Below are 21,014 nucleotides of genomic sequence, written 5' to 3'. Positions count from 1 at the left end.
AAATTGGTAATGGCGAAACGTGAGTGTTGTTGATACACTTCTGTCTATACTTTTGGGCATTACAGACGGGATATTAGAAATAAAAAAATATTAGGAAAATGATTTTCTTTTTTCCCCATCATTCATCTTTAATTTATGTCACTTAATTTTATGACACGCAAATTGAGAAAGATAGGGACGAAAGGAATAGTATCAGAATTTCCAAAGACATTAAGATCTAAAAGATGCTTGAAAAAATTAAGGCTTTCATCTCTCTTGTAAGGTGATTCGGAGTAAATTATACTTAATACGGGTTCTCATTAAGTTCCTGAGATTCAGCAAATCCCCGTGGGATAGATATACCTATTGTATTATATGTATATTAATGGTTGTAATGTATTAATATCCCATATACATATTTTATATCAAACTCCAATAGATTTTACGTAGTTACACTTTAGAAAAACGAATAAGTTTGGTATTTATTTATTTTGAAAACAATTAATGATATTAATCTATTTCTTGCAAGTTTATGTTCGACGGTTTAGCGGACTTTAGTTATAGCCGGCATAAATCTTTAATTTCATACTAATCAACATTTAAAAGTCTTTCATTCACTTGATAGCGATTGTACCAAAAAATGGAAGACAATTCAAAAAAATGTGTAGCCGGTGTAATCCAGCTAGTTGTTATTTCATTTAAAAACTTCCTTCAGTAACATTTAATATGGACTCTAAACTCACATCGTGTGATATAAAGGTCCCACTAGCAACCACGATTGATCTGATTCAGTGTAAATATTAGCACAGTCTGCACATAATTAACTGGTCTGCGTGAAACGTTCGCGTACCAAATGAAAATTCTGCGGTGCGCCTGCATCATTAAATACAGATTAATTGCTTATGGATAATTAAGTTATATTATTAGAGGAAATTGAAATACGGCACTATATAAAAAGTTATAAGCATTAATAGGTTGTTTTTACAGTTCCTAGAATCACCCACTGACAGACATGGGACCTATTTTTTTCCCAAATACTCTGCCTAGTTCCTTCTATCTAACGTAACCCAGCCAATGTCCAGAAAAGACAACCACATAATTTTTATGTCACGGATGGTTTTTCTATCACTTATTCCAATCAGTTTCATATATATCAAGATCCAAGATGCATGCCTGGAAGTGCAATATCCGTTCTGTCTTAGTTTTTATAAAAAAAAAACCAAAGTTTCTTTTTTTTTCTTAATCACACTGGGGAGGCATAAAAAACTCGCCAATTGCTAGAATTTCAGTCATTTTATAAAATATCCTTTGAATATTAACTAAAAACACAACATCAACACAACACACAACATGAGAATTTCCCTCTATTTCATCTACCGAGCTGCCTATCCGGTGTCTATCAATATCAGAAACAATCCGATACTATTAGTCTATTACTCGATTAGCTACGAGCGGCTCAATCGAGCTAAATGCAAACGGATTATCTGTTAATACCAACTGATTGTATTGGAATGTGAATTGTCGATTTAATAGTGAGGTAGATTTGTAGATAGAATAAAGAAGCAGGTTATTTTAATATTATAATGAAACGGGCTTTATCGGCGGGCATCTGTTTCAAAAATACTACCAGTATAAATAAGAATTCTGCTATGAAACTACATTTCTGCTACATCACGTAAATCGGTTCAGCGATTTACCCGAGAAAACTTTAGGTCAAAGTTTATTGTATAAGTGCAGTTTATTCTATTTTACATATGTTTATCGACGTACGGATTTCCATACACTACCTACAAGCATTTACGTAACATTACTTCTTTATTTTATTTTATTTTATTTTTATTTATTTATTTTATTGTACACAGGACGCCGGCAACAGCAGTAACGAAGGCAAGACAGACTCAGAGCCAGGCTCTCCTCTAAGCATACATGCACCTGCCTTCTCCAGGCAAGCCAGCAACACTGATAGCAGGAAATCTATCGCTTCACCTTTGGTAAGTTCACTTTCTTATTATAATTAGGGGTAAGAAATACTTTTGTAACATGTATCTAGAAATAATTAGTTTTTAGGTGGTAATACATCAATCGGTCGATTAATAAGTTACACAATACGGTAATTTTCTCTCAATTTAAGTCAATGGAAATGAATGTAAGTGAACAGCGCAAGGTCTGTAGTCTGCTATGAACTTTGAGATGGTATTATCTGCAAAAACTATATTTTTAATAGAATGCAAATATTGTTTTTACTTAAATCAACAAAAATATTGAAAGAACTTTAGTTTATTCAAGATCTAAAATGACTCTGAAAAAATTAAAAATGATCTCATCCTATTTTCCAAACCACTTGAACAAGCCTAATTTATCAGAAATGCAGCTAATCAGTGACATCACCGCTGACGTCACTAAGCTGATTAACGTGTTCTTTGAAGCACGGAGCGGCTTCCGTACGATATATAGGGTGTTGGCCGTTCGCAAATATATTGGGTTACCTAGACTGATACGATTACTGTTTGAAGGCTCTTCGGAGACTAATAGGCTAGTCATATATTTCACAGACACAAAGTAAATCTGATTAAATTATGGTATTCTGTATGAGAGAAAAAAACTGTGCTATGACTGTATATCATCATCAACCTAGCTTTCCAATTATACTGGAGTCGGCTTCCATTCTTGCATGCAGCTAAATACCAGTATTTTACATGGAGCAACTGCCTATCTTTCGATAAGACTGGTTGTCAGACTTTAAAGCTTTTGACTACCAGTGATAGCTGTGACAGTGACTGCTAGTCACGACTGCTAAAGATCTTTTAAAATGACAACAGGGGCCCACAATCAAACGTGCCTTCAGAAAGACGGAGAAGTATTTATGATATGGTCACCCATTCACAGACCAACCTCGGTAAGCGTAGCTTAACATTAGGGATCCGCGCCAGCTGTTGTTGCCATGAGATCCTCAGTTCACTACAACAGTATTAAATACTAAAAAAGAAAACATATTATCCCACATTCCCTCTCTTATCTAATCAGAGTGACGTCAGTTTTGTTTACCTCGCTAAGTCCCTCTTGCAGCAACTCGATACAGGAAGCTTTGCAAATGAATTAAAGAGTATCGATTAGACAATGCGTTTGTTTCATTTAGTTCTTTCTACTTCTTGTAGTGTGCAGTTACGAAGTTTGTAAAACTTAGGCTGTATTTAACTATTTAAGTATAAACGACTACCGGCAACCCGCGTCTTCGTTCACGTGGACTTTAGTTTTTCCGTGTTCACGAAAAACATATTGCTGTATAGCCTCAATTTATTTTATTTATGTTGAGTGGCGCTATATACTCTACTATATAGTCAATAGGCTTTCTCAATAAATGGAAATAATACTCAAAGTTATTCAAACCTAATCTGTAGTTCCTGATATTAGCGCGTTCAAACAAATAAACTGCTCAATTTTAACAAAATTATGGATGTCGCGTTAGCTACTTTCATCGCGTCTGTGCCCATTTTCAATACACGTGATTTTTTAATGATTACATAAAAAGAGAAGCAAACACAAATAAATAAAATACTTATATTTTTGATACCTATTATGAGCAGTGGGCTTGGTATGTAACCGAGAAATTTGTTAGTACATTGCGTAAATGCTTGTAGCAAATAAACGAATATCGAAACTCGATAATTTAATAATATTCATATCAAATTTAATATAGTAAAAGTTGAACATTTAACAAATAAATACGATATAACATTTACATTCTCTACGCCATTTCAATTTCATGCAAGCGTAAACATTTAATATTATATGAACGAATACTTGTACATACACAATATATTTTAAAATAGAAAATACATTTTCTATCTCGTTTCAGGAGCGGAGAAGGAAAATATTTCAATGTTTTCCTTTATCGGTTTATCTTGAGGTCTTGAAAAATGCAATATTGTAGATACTTCGACCACTTTATTTGAGAAAACGATATTTATTTTATTTTAGAAACAATATAGCCGAAGGAAACGATATACTAAGGAAAATATTACAACGCATAGCGCACTCATGTTTGTTTATTAATTGTTGTAACTTAATTTTAGAATTAAGTTTAGACATTATTTATGAAAATTTTTAAAGTTGTTATATTCATGAATAAGTTCAGCGTATATCTTCATTCCTTAGTTTGTTTTTTTTAAATCTGTTCAGTAATGGACGTTACTCTACACGTACACAAACCGTCGTCCTCGCTTTATAATAATAGCATTGGCAGCAATATAGCTGTATTTATTGCAATATGAAAACTGGACAGCTTTGCCAATTACGAGGAGATTACGAGTATCGATTTAATAGAATTCAAAGGGACTAATTGGACGCCAACTGAAATATACTTACATAGAATTTTACTACAAAATTGTCATGATTTGGAACCACGAAACAATATTTTTTTAAATAAATTTCTATACAAAAGTTTCTATAGAAATGAATGAATTGGATGGATTACATATAGTGAATAATAAAATAATTTCTCTCTCTTTAGACAGCCAGTAAAACTTGCACCGATACGTCAAGCAAACTAACATAAAATTGAATGTTGAAGAAAGAAAAAAACGATTAAAAAAAGGGGAGGGTTTAGACCTTGAGTCCACCACGCTGAAAAGTGTGGGTTGGGGACTTTACATACCCTCAAGAAATGTATAAAACAAATTAAGACATGCAGGGTTTTCTCACGAAGTCCTTCACAGTTAGACCAAGTGATTATTATTAGAAATAATTTCATTTCACACTTAACTGCGAAAAATCATTGGCGTGTTGCCTCTAGTTCGAAGCCACGACCACTTGCGTGGCAGATGCCAATCTATACAAGCTATCGCTACTATAAATATATACATAATAAAGATACGGCACAATAGTCTCCCAACAAAATCTACGAAAAGGCTAAAAAATAAGTGCGAATAACGACTGGAAAAGTTGCAAAATCCGTACAGACGTTTCAAAGGGTGTCCTTGAGCGTAATTACGATTATTATTTATATCGTAGCGGTCGAAATGTAAGTAACAATGTACAGTGCGTTACTATGTAGTGTAAGTAACGTAATGGAATCGGAATTATTGCTGAGTGCTTTAGTAAGTAGTGCTGTTCTCTTAAGTGTTTTATTTGTCACGTCGATTGAGTGAAAGTTTTAGTTTGAAATGTTAGTTTGGTATATAGAAGTATAGGTATAACTGAACAAAAGATTTTTAAACTCTCGCGTTGCATGTTTAATGTATAATAGAATACGGGAGTATGCGCAGGTTGCACTCGCCGAAACCTTAGGCATTTTAAGGTAAAATGCGTGTTCGCGTTAATTCCCGTATTCTATTATACATTAAACAAAAGATTGCTGATTAATAAAGAGCAATTAGAAAAGGGGACGATTGGCAAAAACGTGTTTTTCGGTAAGACATTTTTGGAAGCGAGGTAAAAATATGGCTTTTTTAAAAGGGGACTATTTTGGAAAAGGGAATTTTGGTAGAGATACCTGCCAAGTAAGGAAATTCTTGCATTCTCTTTGAACTTTGAAAAACAGATCGGATTTAATTATCAAATAAAAACCATTTTATTTAAATGCTGTCCTGGAATATAAAATCCTTATCGCAACTAAACTCGTTAGTAACAGAATCAAAGTAGCATTGATAACACAATTACACCAAAATGGGTGAAATTGTGTGTGTTTAATTGGGCAGCAGTTATAGGTCAATTAATTAAATTATTAATACACAATTAAAACGAATCATTTGAGCAGCTTTTCCGTCAAGTTCCGTTCAATTATTATGTTACGTATTTTTTTGAAAATAATTTTATCTGAGTGATAGTTTTGACTTTTCTGGGAGATTAAATCCCGGATACACCACTTCTGAATAACTATTGGTTACCATATCAGGATAAATTTTACATACATACATAAAATTACGCCATCTTTCCAAAGGGGTACGCAGATTTGGTATCAGAACGCTACTTGCTACGCTCCCTATTTAACTTTCCTTGCCTCATTCGCATCCATACATCTGTCTTCTCATACAGGACCGTCTTAGGACCGGTTACGAGTACTACGCACCTGACTTTTTAGTAATACATCACCGTTATTCACGATTTTGTTTCTTGCAAATGTTATTCGACGCTCATTCATACAACACTTCAAAATCATTATTTTTCAAATGCGAAATTCGCCTATAAATCTAAGAATTTGTCACTACCTCTTCTCCTTGCCCTCAACCGGTCATTTCAGATTTATTTACAAGACCACCGTTTTGTTTAGCTGTTCCCGTTTACGATAATCTACTTACCTTTAATCGAAGCAAAACACGGACGTTTCTAAGAGGCTTAGAATATTATCATAAATATTTTTATTGAAAGGGTCTTGATAAGTACACTTTAGGTCAAAGAAACGGTTGAACTAAGCTGTACTTACATCTTGTATCCTCAATACTATAGATATTAAGTGTCTTAAAGCATAATTGTAATACATTATATATTAATATTGTATTTTCTAATCGTAACTTCAACGCAAATGAGAAATATTCGTCTGACTTAAAGATATTTTATCCATATGCAAGGCTGTTTTGTTGTGGTATGTAGTTGGATGCCTGGGTTAGAGTTAAATCTTTTTGCTTCGCTTTTGTTAATATTTAGTACTTGGAGCATTTATAAACCTGTTTTTTTACTGGCAGGGTTTAACTTTAAACGCGCAAAAAGTTGTTGGCACAAGTTCAGACCATCTATAATATGACACTGTCTCACTACTGGACAAAATGTCCCCGGTAATATCTTAGAAGACTAAATTTCTATTTCAGTAGGTACTACACAAACTAACTAATTTAATCTAAACTACACAGTTTCAATGTAAAGTTAGTTGCATAAGTAGCGTTACTAGGTAAAGTTAGTGTTAGAACTAAGAGACTTTATTGTCTGAACATACAACTTGAGTTCTACGAGATACTACTATGTACTGTCGCTTTAATGTATGCAGAACTTTGCAGACACTTATAAAATAGAGAAAATCATAGAACAATGGATGTAAAACCTTCTTAATAAGCACTTTTAATCTAGTTCTATGATTGGTGTCTGGTTAGTAAGTTAGGCAACCGTGCTGTGAGAATTTCATAGATTGGTGGTCGCTTCAGCTGGGCGTGTATGTACCTTGGTGCGCAAAAGTTGTTGTAAATTTAATTATAAGTCTTTCTTTCAAATGCAGACGCAGTCCTCAATTTTAAACAACGCTTAAGTAACATGCTATCTTTGTCACTGATGTGTAAAGTAGCGACAGGAATAATTTCAATAAACTTGAAATTGAATGATGATACAATGATGATTGATACGACCGAGAGCCATATCAAAAGCCGGACACACGAATCCGGGCACTTGAAGCACCTAAAAGACAGTACTTTATTTTTTAATCCTAATCTTAACCTAGAACAAAGCCAAAAACAAATATCAGCTATGAAGCTGATCACCGAATTTCTATTTTAAACTGGCGATAACATCTTCACGATATATCGTTTAAACATCATTGTCCTCATTAGCTCGTGTCAAGGAAGCACGTTCAGCAAGGTCTCGTTACTCGATGTTTTCGAGCTATATATATCTACTTAAGGTTCAAGGGAAATTGTTTATTTTGTTCAATATAGCCTGCGACTTTCGGTCGTTGATTTTCTTTGATGTGAAAGTTCGCGCGTCGAAAGCATGTTGATTTTTTTTCTTGTTGGTTTTTGATAAGATGTTTTTGTAAAAAACGAGAGTTTATTTTGAATAAGAAAAATAATGCATCGCTCATTATGAATAAAATAACGAAAATCGAGTAAATTAGTAAAAAAAAGGCAATTTTTTTTTATTGACTATAGTTTGATCGTAATTCAATTTTTAGGCGTTATAAACACAACTCCCACGTTAAAATATAGTATTATTTTATTCCGTATTTAACAAACAAACATGAGAACAAACACAAATGACAATCAATATAAAAACATTTTTTGGATAAAAATAAGTGCAACATGAGGGAATCGAAACCACGACCTCCAAAACCAGTAGTAGCAACACGCTGACTATCTCTCCACAAACTATATGAATAATTATTCACTTTATTATTTACAATAGATTGTAAGTTTCGGAAGCCATCTTTGTCAACGAAGTAGATCCACCGATTGTTACCGAGTAGTAAGAAAAGCTTCAATTCATTTGTGATGCAGAACACGGAGTGCGAACGAGAATCTTTTGATAAAAGAGAGTAACGATTGTTCTTCCCTATCTGAACTGACGGACTTAATGAAGTATTCAAAGGAATGAAAGGGATGGACGTTGGAAGACTTATACGAAGCTTCTTTGTATTTACTTTGATGGTGAAGATTAGAAGAAATAGAGCAAAATGCTCGAGAAATTGTGAACATGTCGGTAAAATATAATCTTATAGAAAGGCTTTTTAACAGTCGGCAAAATAGGAAGAGTTAAATTTTATGTTACTTGATAATTTTGCTTAATAAATATAATCAAACCCTGGACAATAGTTTCCTTCATCATATTGCCCAGGTTTTGATTATATATTTTAATTGTTTTTAATTAAAATTTGTGGATAATATACAAAAAAAAATGTTTCATAGGAAAATTTCCACATCATTACAGCCTGATTTCCTTACAAAAATCAAACCAAACCTATACAAAAAATCACACAATATGTCCAAAGCAATAATTTTAACGAGGGATTTTGTCATTTCGTGGAAACACCCACTTGGCACCGTCCACAACAGATGAAATAAAACTCAAATTTATAAGTCGTTCAAAGCCAAGCCTTCGGGCTTACAAACTTTTGTTACGATTTCTACAATTCACCCATTGTGGAGCGTTGCTAATTAAAAAAAGGTTTTTACAATTCAAAAACCTTTTTTACGTGGATAATTAGGACAAACACGGAAATGTATGAGATCTGTTGTTTTACCTTATTTTTACTGTTTGGGTTTCAAGTTAAAGATTTCTGCCATATAAGATATTACCGGAGAAATGAGGGCCTCACAACCGGTATGTATACATTTACGAAACAAGGTATTTGTTCCGAAAATACGAATCCTTTTACAAAAACTCACCACACTCACAACTCGGTGCCAATCTTATAGATATTACTCGATTGAGCAACCACGTCGGAAATCTGTAAGGATCGTATCAAGTAGCCTGCTTTGGTCTCTGCCTACCCCAATGGGAAAAAGGCGAGATTTTATGTAAGTTTGTAAGCATGTAACAATAACGCCTTCATCCAGTAAAATTTCATTTTCAGAATATATTTATTTGGACAAATTCATCACACGTTAGAGTAAACATGAATTTGTCTCTCCTTTTACATCACGAAAGTATGTTTTAGTACAACGGACACGTAAACCATTTTGAGAAACGTCTCAGTTTCCTAATTGTTCTCATAATACCTAGGCTGACACGTAATTGTCGTTCTAGTTAGATTGAATACAGAGCTGTCCTTTCCTATTAATTACTACTAAATTGTCATATGAATGAGAACTCCGCTTTGAATTCAGCTTTGATTATCAGGTCTATTATGTCTTTGTGGCCTAGTCTAAGGCGTAATTGCTATCGTAGTATGTTCTAGAACAATTAGTAGAGCTACATAGAGATCTATTTCACTTCATTTTAATATTGTATTCACTCTGCGTTAAATCACTTTTACGTTCAAAGCTATACCATATGTATTAAAAATACCTCTAAAATTGTTAAACATATGTATTTCTTTATCAGCCCCAACTTATTTTTCTTCAATAGGTAAATAAATAAGTATAAGTGCATATTATGTTGTATTTTTATAGAAAACGTGTTGTTTCACTGAAAATCAAATTGTGCTTAAATATAATTGCTTAACACAACATTAGTGTAACAAACTAATGTTTTCGAGAAATCGCAAATTATTCGGACAGTAAGCTAAGTAATTAAATTGTAATAAAAGTTCCCAAATTACATTTTGTATACATCATAGTGATAAACTCTCGCATTGCCCCCTTACAAAACTTCCCACAATCCGATGGAAAACACCTGTAAGTATACCTGAATAAAAGCTGTATAATAAAAACAATACATTACCTGCAGGCATTCATCTTGCGCATCATGGCGGATCATTAATCTCACCGATAGATTACCGCAATACCTTAACTCGATTAATTAACTCTCTTTACACTAATGGCTATCGACACCCACTTAGCTAACGGCCTGGCATTTCTTTCATCACTAGGATATTCTTGATTGCTAACAATATATAACGCTTATAAATATATAGTTTTATTTATTATTTTCACGCCAGTAATACCCAAAACTATATAAATAATATTTAAGACTAGCTGACCCGCGCAACTTCGCTTGCGTCACATAAGAGAATGGGTCAAAATTTTCCCCGTTTTGTAACATTCTTTACCGGTACTCTGCTCCTATTGGTCATAGCGTGATGATATATAGCCTATAGCCTTCCTCGATTCAAATCGGTCCAGTAGTTCCTGAGATTAGCGCGTTCAAACAAACAAACAAACTCTTCAGGTTTATAATATTTGTATAGATATTTATTATCAAAAACGTGTTCTCCTTCATAAACGTATTTTGTTTTTAATATGTGGTCACTCAAAAAATAACTCTACATTCCTTCTTGTGTATACTAATATGTTAATCTAAATACAATGATCTGAAAAAATATATAGGTACTATGTTCCCTACCTCTAATTATGTTTATTTTCTTTGGTTTTGTACGAAAAAGGATTTTGCCTTAAAATTACTTTTTCCTGTGATTGTTATATAGATACTCATATTTATGTATATTATATTCCAAGTATGAATGTGGAACCACGTAAAAATAATAAGGTACTAATATTTTTCTTTTCCGTAAGCCGGTATATTATCGCCTTTGAGCAATTTTTGAACAGATTTCTAAAAGAAAATGTATTAAGAATATTAATAAACCCGGAGATACTAAGAAAAATACTAGACATTTTTATAAAATAAATCTTTTCACGAAGCCTACAAAGATTGACGTAAATAAAACATGAATCTGTCAACACAATCTCTTCTTAAATAATATAATAACTATTTGTTGATCAAAGATAAAGGCTAAAAGCACTATAAATATAAAAAATAACTTTACTTTAGTATTCATGACTTAATCTCAGCAGAATGTAAAATAAGAAGTAAATATAATTTGTCAAACATTGAACAACGTCTCTACGGATTTCAAGTTTAAATCAGAGATGCTACGAAGCTCCATAACCGAAACTATCGGATATCCAAAACAAAATACAAATAAAATTTTCGGATAATTTCGGATAAGGGGCTGAGCACGAATTAACAAACTATTCGTTATTCACTTTAACAACGAAACTATGTGAACCTAATAGATATAACTTAATAATATAATATCCGAAACCATATCCGAAAACGGTATAACATTATTAATATATCCGCATCTAAAGCTTCATATCAATAACATCCCCAGTATAAATATAAGAAGGGTAATACGAGTGTTTACACACATAATAATGTGTGTAATATGCCCACGGTTCAACCCACTCGAATACTTGAATACCTTCATCAAAACGTTGTCTTTCACTGATTTGTATGTTTTATAAAGTCCCCCGTGGATTCTGTACACTGTGAGACTCTTTTCAAACGGAAAATAACGTGGTAGAGAAACATTTTTTCATGATAGTTAGCTATTCGCATTGAAAATCATATTTTATTTTATGTACTAGTTCATTAGTAGACCATTGAAATGGTATTCATTGATTTGCTATCTACATAAAAGAAAAAAATACAAACTATTTTCTGAATCTATTTTATATACTTTCTCTATATCAGTGGTTCCCAACCAGTGGTCCGTGGAAGCCAAAATATGGTCCGCGAAAGACTTTAAAATTTACATTTTTCAGGACGATTATTACACTTTATTTTTAATATACTTACATAGTGGTCCCTGCTAACCAGAATAATATAAAAGTGGTCCCGGACTAAGAAAAGGTTGGGAACCCTTGCTCTATAATATATGAAGACAAAATATGATTTGCATTGTTAGTACTTCTAGCATGATAAGCCTGTAGCGCGATTTTCTCCAGACGTTACTATCGACAGACGAGCGTTTAACATCTTAAATTACTTGAAAATAATTGGTAAGGCGTATACGCTAGGGGCGTTGATGAGTTTTTTCATGTAAACTATCGATAGTGTTAGAAAATCACCCGAATTTAATATTCTGCATAAGAATACACGATAGTTGACGTGATAAATATGCTAGCAATATTGCACTGAACGGTACTGGGGTAATGTACAATCGCAGCTATGCGTCATGTGCTAGTCTCGTTCAAACCGTTGTGAATGTCTGATTACAACGTATTTAGTAAACGTTCTAGTCATGAAGTGCAATGGTATATAGGGTAACAGATAAGTAACAAATGATAAATACTATTTAATAGTAACTAGCTGACCCGCGCAACTTCGCTTGCGTCACATAAGAGAATCATAATTATCCCCGTTTTGTAAGATTTTTCACTGGTACTCTGCTCCTATTGGTCGTAGCGTGATGATATGTAGCCTATAACCTTCCTCAATAAATGGGCTATCTAACACTGAAATATTTTTTCAAATAGGACCAGTAGTTCCTGAGATTAGCGCGTTCAAACAAACAAACAAACAAACTCTTCAGCTTTATAATATTAGTATAGATATTAGTATAGATAAGCACCGAAAGTAATTCCGAATTAACACCGGAACATGGCATCTTATGCTCACCAGTCGCATACCGGTAAATCTTATAAGGGCCTAACCTACAGCTATTTTCATGACTACAAATATTCCCAAGCTATATTTATTTTATCCAAATTTTTATGAAGGTTAGTTACGCAAAACCTACGCATTGAATATATTTTTATAATTAATCTATAAAAGTGTTGGAAGAAAGCAAATAATTTAATGGCATAATATTAATTGATCTCCCACGCAGAAGATTTCAAAAGAAGCCCACGTGAAACCACCTTTGACCTCTCCAAATTATAATATTGTATGTAATAATGAAATAACTTAACAAATACAGTAAGTGAACACTTACGCAAGTATTTATTTTGAATTCTCGCGACTTGCACATTTAAACTTAAACATTCAATCGCCAAGATCGTGTAAGACTCGTTACATTATAATATTGAGCTAGCAATTGCTTTAATGTTATGCTCAAACTGTCAATTTCATACTCATTAAACTTCAGAACCAGTGCTCATGAAAACCCTAATTTAACGAAATGAAAGCTATGTAATTTTTTTTATTGTGTTGAATTTGAAATTATTACTTTGATAAAAAAAAGAATTTCATATAGGTACAGTACCTACAAGCTGATTCGATCTCAAGAATCCTACTCTTTCATAATACTCTGAAAGCTTCCAGGCTGTTCTAGAACACTCTCCCTAAATCAATTGAAACGAGATACGTCCAAATGTTTGGTCCAGTGACATGAGACGTTTGTCTCGCCACTACGTCATCATTACGTCACGATTGTTAGAGGGTGGGCAGACAGTACTTGTTGCTAAGCTCCAATAAAAGTTGCGGTAGTTAATTGATCATTGAATTGGAAGTAAAAGCCCGCTTAAAAAAAACTTTTATCTAAAACTAAATGAAAGACTTTGGTAAATGAAGACGTCCAAAAGTTTTGCCTGATTGTTATTAAGAATATAAAAGCCATTTTTTTTAAAGATGTCTGTAATTTTAAGGCAATACCCCGACATAACATATTTTTTTAACCCGTGACTTTTCTCAATGTTGGGTCTCCAAAAACGTGGGAAGGGTTAAACCTTCAGTCTCTAATACATACGTGAGGTAGCTTCATATCTATAGATAATTCTGCTCCTATTACAATCTGTCTACGAAAAAAATTTTGAGTTTTTTTGTAATTCCTTATTTTTTTAAACCTTAAGTAGGTTCTAACCAACTATGGTACTTTATCATCCACTCATCCGCATGGGGTATGCAGTCATACAACAGTATGGGGTATAAATTACGTCACAATTACAGCGGATCTTAGGGTGACTCGGACACGAACAGTTTTTATTGATTGAGCATTAATTGAGGCCGCTTGTTTGCAAAGGACGGTAAATAAATGTGCTCCTGATGGGAAATAAATTGATTTGTGATCATTTGTACTAAGTTTTAATGACTTTTGTAAAGTGAAACGTTGAAATTACTAGTGTGGATTTATTTGTTTGTGGTTTGTATGAACATTGTTAGTTTAACCAAATATTGGTTTAACATTGAACATAGTTTAAACTATTGAAAAATCTGATACGGAAGTTAAGCAATTTCTATTTTTTCTAGAGGATATAAAAAAATACGAATAGAAAAGTTAATAAAGTGTCGCATAAACGATAACTTACTTAGCCTAGGAGATTGAGATAGATTAAAAAAAAATATTTTGGAACCACAACGAAAGCCGAAGAACCTAGGAATCGGGCAATTCCAGAGAGAGCTAAAATCCCTATGTCCATGCAATTAAAGCAATGGAGAGTGTATAAGTAGCTAATCGTAATTACAGAAATTATAGACATGTATAGATAAATAACAGCTTACCCTCGGTTTCTGAGGTAGGTACATTAAGCGGTAGTTTATCTATTCAATAGCGCTAAAACTCATACAAAAAAAAACGCTATCGAATAGATAAACTATCACTAAATGTGCCTCAGAAACCGGGGGTTAGTAACGTAAAACAATAATTGTAGGTACTAAAGGTTATCAAAACAGCTGTCAGTTCTATCTACGTTAGAACGGAAACGAGATAAGGAGCTTACTCAGCTTACAGCTTGTACAATATGGAGGATATTTCTATACATACGAGGAAAACAGGTGGTATTTTCTTGTAAAATGTAAACGCATTTTGATGACAAAAATTTGGAAATTTCGTGTTTGAAGTTGTTTTCGAACTACCCACTATAATTAGGTCCGTTTATGCACAGTGTGTTCTGGATTAAATTATCATCTAAACCTTTCTTCTGAAACACGTATGAAATGTTGAGTGGTAACTTTTTTGTGAAGTTCATGTATAATGAACTTCACAATCTACATCCTATTGAAAAGATTGTATTATTTCATTTCCTCGACATTAGTACATGTAACAGAATTTTCGAAAGCAAAACGTACCGGGAAAAAAAAATAAGGGTTAGAAAAGAGTTTACGTGTCGAAAATCATTTTTGTAGTTCTTTCTCCCCTATTCCGAAAAGCGTTAAGAAACATTTTAAATTCGTATGTCCACCACACTCTATACAAAGGATAAAAACTCACTAATATAGTCCGGTCAAATTAGACCAAAAAATCAGTAAACCCACGACAAATTCAGGGGAAGCTGAAAATTCTTAAAATTGTTTAAATTATAATTATAAACATTGTCTTAAAAGTCCCAACCGATCCCATGTAAGGAAAAAATTTTAGCGGGGTAATAAGGTCCAAAAAATGAGTATTTCGCGATTTTCTTGAAAACGGTAAGTTTTATCGCAAAATTACCCCAGACATAATTTGTAGATCAGGGAATTTCCTATAAAAAAGGTATCAATAATTTTTTTCCCTAAAAGCCACCGCTTCTGAGATATAACGATGCAAAAAATTGCGAGCGTCATAATACACTCATACACTACTTCAACTTGCTTTAGCAATTATAATATTAAAAGAAGTTGAAATCGATGACATCATGGATGCTGATTTAATAATTAATATCGAAAATATAGTAGATAAAAATTTTTCATACAATGATATTGAAAATGATGAAATATCTGGAGCTTTACTTAATAAACTGAATCAAAAACTTAAGGATTATGAGGAACGAGGACCAACAGCGAAACTTTGGATTCAATATTTTTATATGGTTTCAATTCTTAAAGAGTTTTTAAGAGCTGAACGTATGGGGGATTGGAAAGCTCATTTAAACTGCGTCAAAGAAATGCTTCCTTACTTTCACGCGTCTGGACATTTTCCGTATGCTAAGTCTGCACACCTATACTTGCAGGATATGCTACAATTAGAGAATTTCATAGATCCTGAAGTCTATAAAAAATTTTCAGAAGGATTCTTCACTGTGAGACGTTCAGACAAATTAAGCTGTGGCACTTCAACGGACATGGTAATTGAGCAGTCTATGATGAAAGCTATGAAGACAGATGGAGGTATTGCTCGAGGAAGAAGCACAAAACAGAGTGTCATAAGTAAATGGGTTTATAGTATGCATGCAATGAATACAGTTTGTGAAAAATTAGAAGATCTGGCTAATGTTAGGATGGATACGACCGAGGAGCATGTTGATGCAAGTGATTCACGAGTAAAAAAAGATGCTAAAGACTTACGAAAACTTTTGGAATGGTTCTCAATACATAATCCTTTTCCAGAGGTTTTGCATCGTTATATCTCAGAAGCGGTGGCTTTTAGGGAAAAAATTATTGATACCTTTTTTATAGGAAATTCCCTGATCTACAAATTATGTCTGGGGTAATTTTGCGATAAAACTTACAGTTTTCAAGAAAATCGCGAAAAACTAATTTTTTGGACCTTATTACCCCGCTAAAATTTTTTCCTTACATGGGATCGGTTGGGACTTTTAAGACAATGTTTATAATTATAATTTAAACAATTTTAAGAATTTTCAGCTTCTCCTGAATTTGTCGTGGGTCAAATGTTTAAATTGACCGGAGTAATAATAGCTATAGAATCTCATATTAAATGTCGATTGTGAGACATGACTGCCATTGATCGGTTACCAAGTAACGGAGCTGTGATAATCTGCGGGACTCGGTTGTCATGACAAAGTAGTCACGAATCTTCACTCGATACCAATATCGATCGGCTATCAATAGAAAATACTCTTCTCCTATATTTAGTTCTAAAAATACTACGACATTTTCTATGAAATTAGCGACAGTATGCTCATGGTCTGTTCATCTTAATCTTCCGACACATACTCGTAAGTAACTGGGCAACTTATGTATCGAACTTAAGATGAACAGGCCGTGGCTTCGGATCCCACTTATTTCACTGCCAATGTAAGTAAACCCAAAGCAAAACCCAAACCAAACAAAATTTAATCTCTGCATCACCCCAAGGTAGACTGGCAGAAAATGCCTTTGGCATTAAGTCCGCCTTTATACAATTTTTGTATAAGAAGTTTAAATAAATAAATAAATAAATAAAACTTTGGTAGTGGTTCATAGGATCACTATTATTGTAAAACCAAAAAAAAATTGAAACAACATCGCTTTTACTGCAATTCCCTATTTCAACATTTCATTAAAAACATATTTAAAAGATTAAAGACTTATCTATTCACTAAAATGTCTGATTTTCCAAGCTTATAAGCAGAAACATTTCCTAATACCTACTTAAAAAAAATATCTTGAAAAACAATAATTTTCTCTTCTTCAAGATATTGATCTTAAAGAAGAGAAACTTAGATTATTTATTACATTTAGATTCTAAACTATTGAGTTAAGATTCTAAATGTAATACAAAAATATACCTAAAAATTCTTCAGTATTTTTCTTAAAACAAAATTAGCTTCTCAAATAACAGCTCTGTCGAAAAGTGAGACAGAAACGTTATATTAAAATTGGAAATTCTATGAACAGTAACAAAATACTACAAGAATAATTCAAGGTCTGTTTGAAATAGACGAATCTCAACACTTTATTTTAATGAAAAAATCATTATAAAAGCAAATGAAATTTAGTACCGAAATTCGCTGTACGGTGTTTTTCTTATTTGCATGATAATAACTTTCTTAGTACTAAGCGTGATTGAAACTCTTACAATATAATCGGAGCTTGAACTACGTTGATTAGTTAGCCAGTAACTACACCGCTATTGATTTCTTAATCAAGCAATCAAATTTTAAGAGTTACAGTAAACCAAAAATACGTTATCAAATCAATCCCCTCTTTCAACGATGTAGAAAAACACAAAACCTTATATGTTTTCACTCGTAAAGATATAATAACAATCTCGCAGAACATTTTATTTTCAAAGGAATAAAAATATCAAGCGCTGAACGTTACAATAAAAGGGGCTATATAAAAATAAACATGTACCTCTTTGTACGGTCATACAATGAACGATTTCATCGAGAAGTATCGACGAAAGTACCCAATGTTATTGTGGAATCTTTTATTGTTAATTTTTGAGGATATTTCCGTCGTTATTAGTTATATCGTCTACTCAATAGTGATAAAAATACGTAACTGGGATATGAAAAGCTTAGTACAATCTTAGCAATTCGCTTTTACATCATTAAAATTAAGAAGTTTTTCACTTGATGAGCTAGCCAATTAGCATTTGTATGGACTAAAGTTAAGCATAATGTATTAATTTTGAAGGCTCTCATGTCAATAAAAACCATAGGGTTAGGGAAATCTGTTTCAAAGCATATTGAGGACTTCTATCACACATCAATCGACGATTTTTGCAAAAATGGACTGTGCTTAATAAGAACAAATCATAGCACGAACATTTCAAGAAGTAGACAAGGTACTCTAATTTGAATATGACATCTATTTCCCATGAAGGTATGAGCAGAGTCGGACAGACACTTTAACCAACAAGTATTAGGTCGGGGAAAAAGTATTTTCGCATTATAGCATGTATGAACTTGTAATGTAAAAAACTTTTTCCCCGACCTAATATGTTAACATTTCGTCCACTACATCAATACATAGGTACCTACTTGTACTTAACATCATACTACTTATCATCATTTGTGGCATATACTTTTGCCCTTTTGAATTGTCCAGACAGCTATACTAGTCATAAAGGGCATTGACCCTACAACCAATTCATCTGTAGAAAGTTGTGTTATTTGCTCAAGTGCAATTACTTTGAGAGTACTTTAGAAAAATCTATGAATACGATCACAGGCACTCGAGGGACGGTCAACTCCAATTACATTAAACCCATGTGACCTTACTAAAGAATTTAAACATTTATTTGTACAGCGCCAATCCTGTTATACCAAAGGCTGAATGCAGAGATGAATCGAAATACACCCTTCTTTCGTCGAACAGATTTGTCACCATTTATACTAAATTGGGCCTCTGGCTTGTTCGGACTTTTACCATTGCGAGTTGGTTAATCTTAGGTTATACCGGAAAATCTTAGGATTTACCACCGTTCGGGCTTTTACAGTAACATATATAATACCACGCCCGTTATACCCGAAAGTGCAGGCAAGAGATGCATGAAATACATCCACGTTTTACCATTAACAATGTTAGTCCTATGTAATAGGAGGCGAGTCTATTGCCATCTACCGGTTACCAAACTCCGGGCTACTATTGAGAAATTACTATTACCATAAAATATTAATAAATAATTAGCACTTGCTCTAACGGAAAAGAAAAACATCGTGAGGAAACCTTGCATGTCTATTTGTTTAATACATTTATTGAGGGCATGCAAAGTCCCCAACCCGCACTTGCCCCCCCCCCCCTCCTCGTTTGGGAGGAGACCCTTGCCCTGCAGTGGGACAGAAAAGGGTTAAGTATTAAAAAAGAAATTAATAAATACAACAATACAATAATACATACATAAAATCACGCCTTATTACCATAGGGATAGGCACCAAAGAAGGCCACTTAATACGATCCCTACAAACTTTCCTTGGTTCATTCATAATACACCGGTTGTAGGATATCAAACAATGTATTAACCGGTGCGCGGTGTAAAGTTGTGTTCTTTGTGCTCTCAGTGAATGGGATTATGAATGGAAAACTGATACAGTCCCGAAGTTTAAGCTTTCGATAGTCTATAAATAAACTCAAGGTCTATTCAATAAGTTCAATCCATGAAGATGTAACCAACTTTTGCCTGCGAATTTGTCCGCGTGGGAAAGATTTTCCGGAGCAAAATGCGTGTTTTTAAAGTTTACACGATACCTACGGGTGAATCTTGTTATAAACTATCTATATGCCAAATATCAAATTGCGTTAACAGGTTTTTGTAAATGTTTCTTTAGTTATTTGATTACTATTCGATACAAGTTAAATTAAGTCTCTTATCTAAATGTATTTTTGTTTTATTTTCTATCATTACTGAAGTGTTCATTTGACACAGTCCAATAGATACATTGACCAGATTTATTTAGTCTTTTTCACTCAAATACATTTTTAAAAGTACATTAAGTGCAAAATATTTTTTTAGCGTACACGACATTTTTTAGTAAGACTGTTCAAGCTTTAAAAATCTATACAAACTCAGAGTAAAGTAAGTATATATTATCCCATATATTTACTTAAACTCCGGAAAATAGCCAAAAGATTACGGAATCACGGAATCTTTCCACTAGTTTAAAACAAATTAGTTAATTGTAAAGAGAAAAGTTTCGTTTACAGTTTGTTTTAAATTTAAACATTGTTTAACAGCTTTTAGCGCGAAATACTTTGAGTTTGATACCAAAACTTTGTTGGCAAGTTACACAAAGATGAAACTGAGGTAGAATATAATTCGAATTAAACAGATTACTGTTCAAACAATTCATTTATATCTGAGTGAGTAATTGATAGTTCCTTTATATTATTTGTTGCCTTGATAAATACTTATTCCGTAGACAGATTTCTCAGTTTTGAGAGAGAAACAAATCTGTACCTATCTATTTCAAAATATCTGTTGTTTCATGGATAAACTTCTGAATCGTTCTTATTAAAAAATAAATCTTAAAAATATATAGTTTTGGATTCGAAAAACTTATAATAAATAAAAAAATTAATAATTATTTATTTCCCTAAATTACAACCATTCCCGACATGCATTTGGCCAGCGTAATGGACTCAAGGCCTAACACCTCTCTCAATTCGGGAGGAGACCCTTGCCAGTGGGTCAGTATTCGGTACAATAAAAATTAGACATGGTTCTGCTAATAATACAATAAAATTAAATAGAATTCTTTAGAAACTTTTGTTATTTTAAATCTTCGAATAATATAGTCCAAAGAGTACTCTCGTGTTATCGTAACCTCGCTTCACAAGGTTTTCCTTTGAGAGCTTTAAGCAATGCA

At 33.1% G+C, this 21,014-nt stretch overlaps 1 protein-coding gene across 2 annotated transcripts in view; it reads left to right on the top strand.

Moving 5' to 3' along the window:
* The window catches only part of Rph (Rabphilin), a 242,387-nt gene that overhangs the window by 214,690 nt on the left and 6,683 nt on the right, over window positions 1-21,014 (top strand). For both annotated transcript variants that reach the window (XM_076127289.1, XM_076127288.1), the window contains exon 5: window positions 1,842-1,970. In XM_076127289.1, the coding sequence (XP_075983404.1) occupies window positions 1,842-1,970 (129 nt within the window). The remainder of the gene's footprint in view (window positions 1-1,841; window positions 1,971-21,014) is intronic.

The sequence above is a fragment of the Anticarsia gemmatalis genome, chromosome 20 (assembly GCF_050436995.1).
Source record: "Anticarsia gemmatalis isolate Benzon Research Colony breed Stoneville strain chromosome 20, ilAntGemm2 primary, whole genome shotgun sequence".
NCBI lineage: Eukaryota > Metazoa > Arthropoda > Insecta > Lepidoptera > Erebidae > Anticarsia > Anticarsia gemmatalis.
Note: the sequence above shows the minus strand (reverse complement) of the source record. Positions and strands in the feature narration are given on the sequence as shown.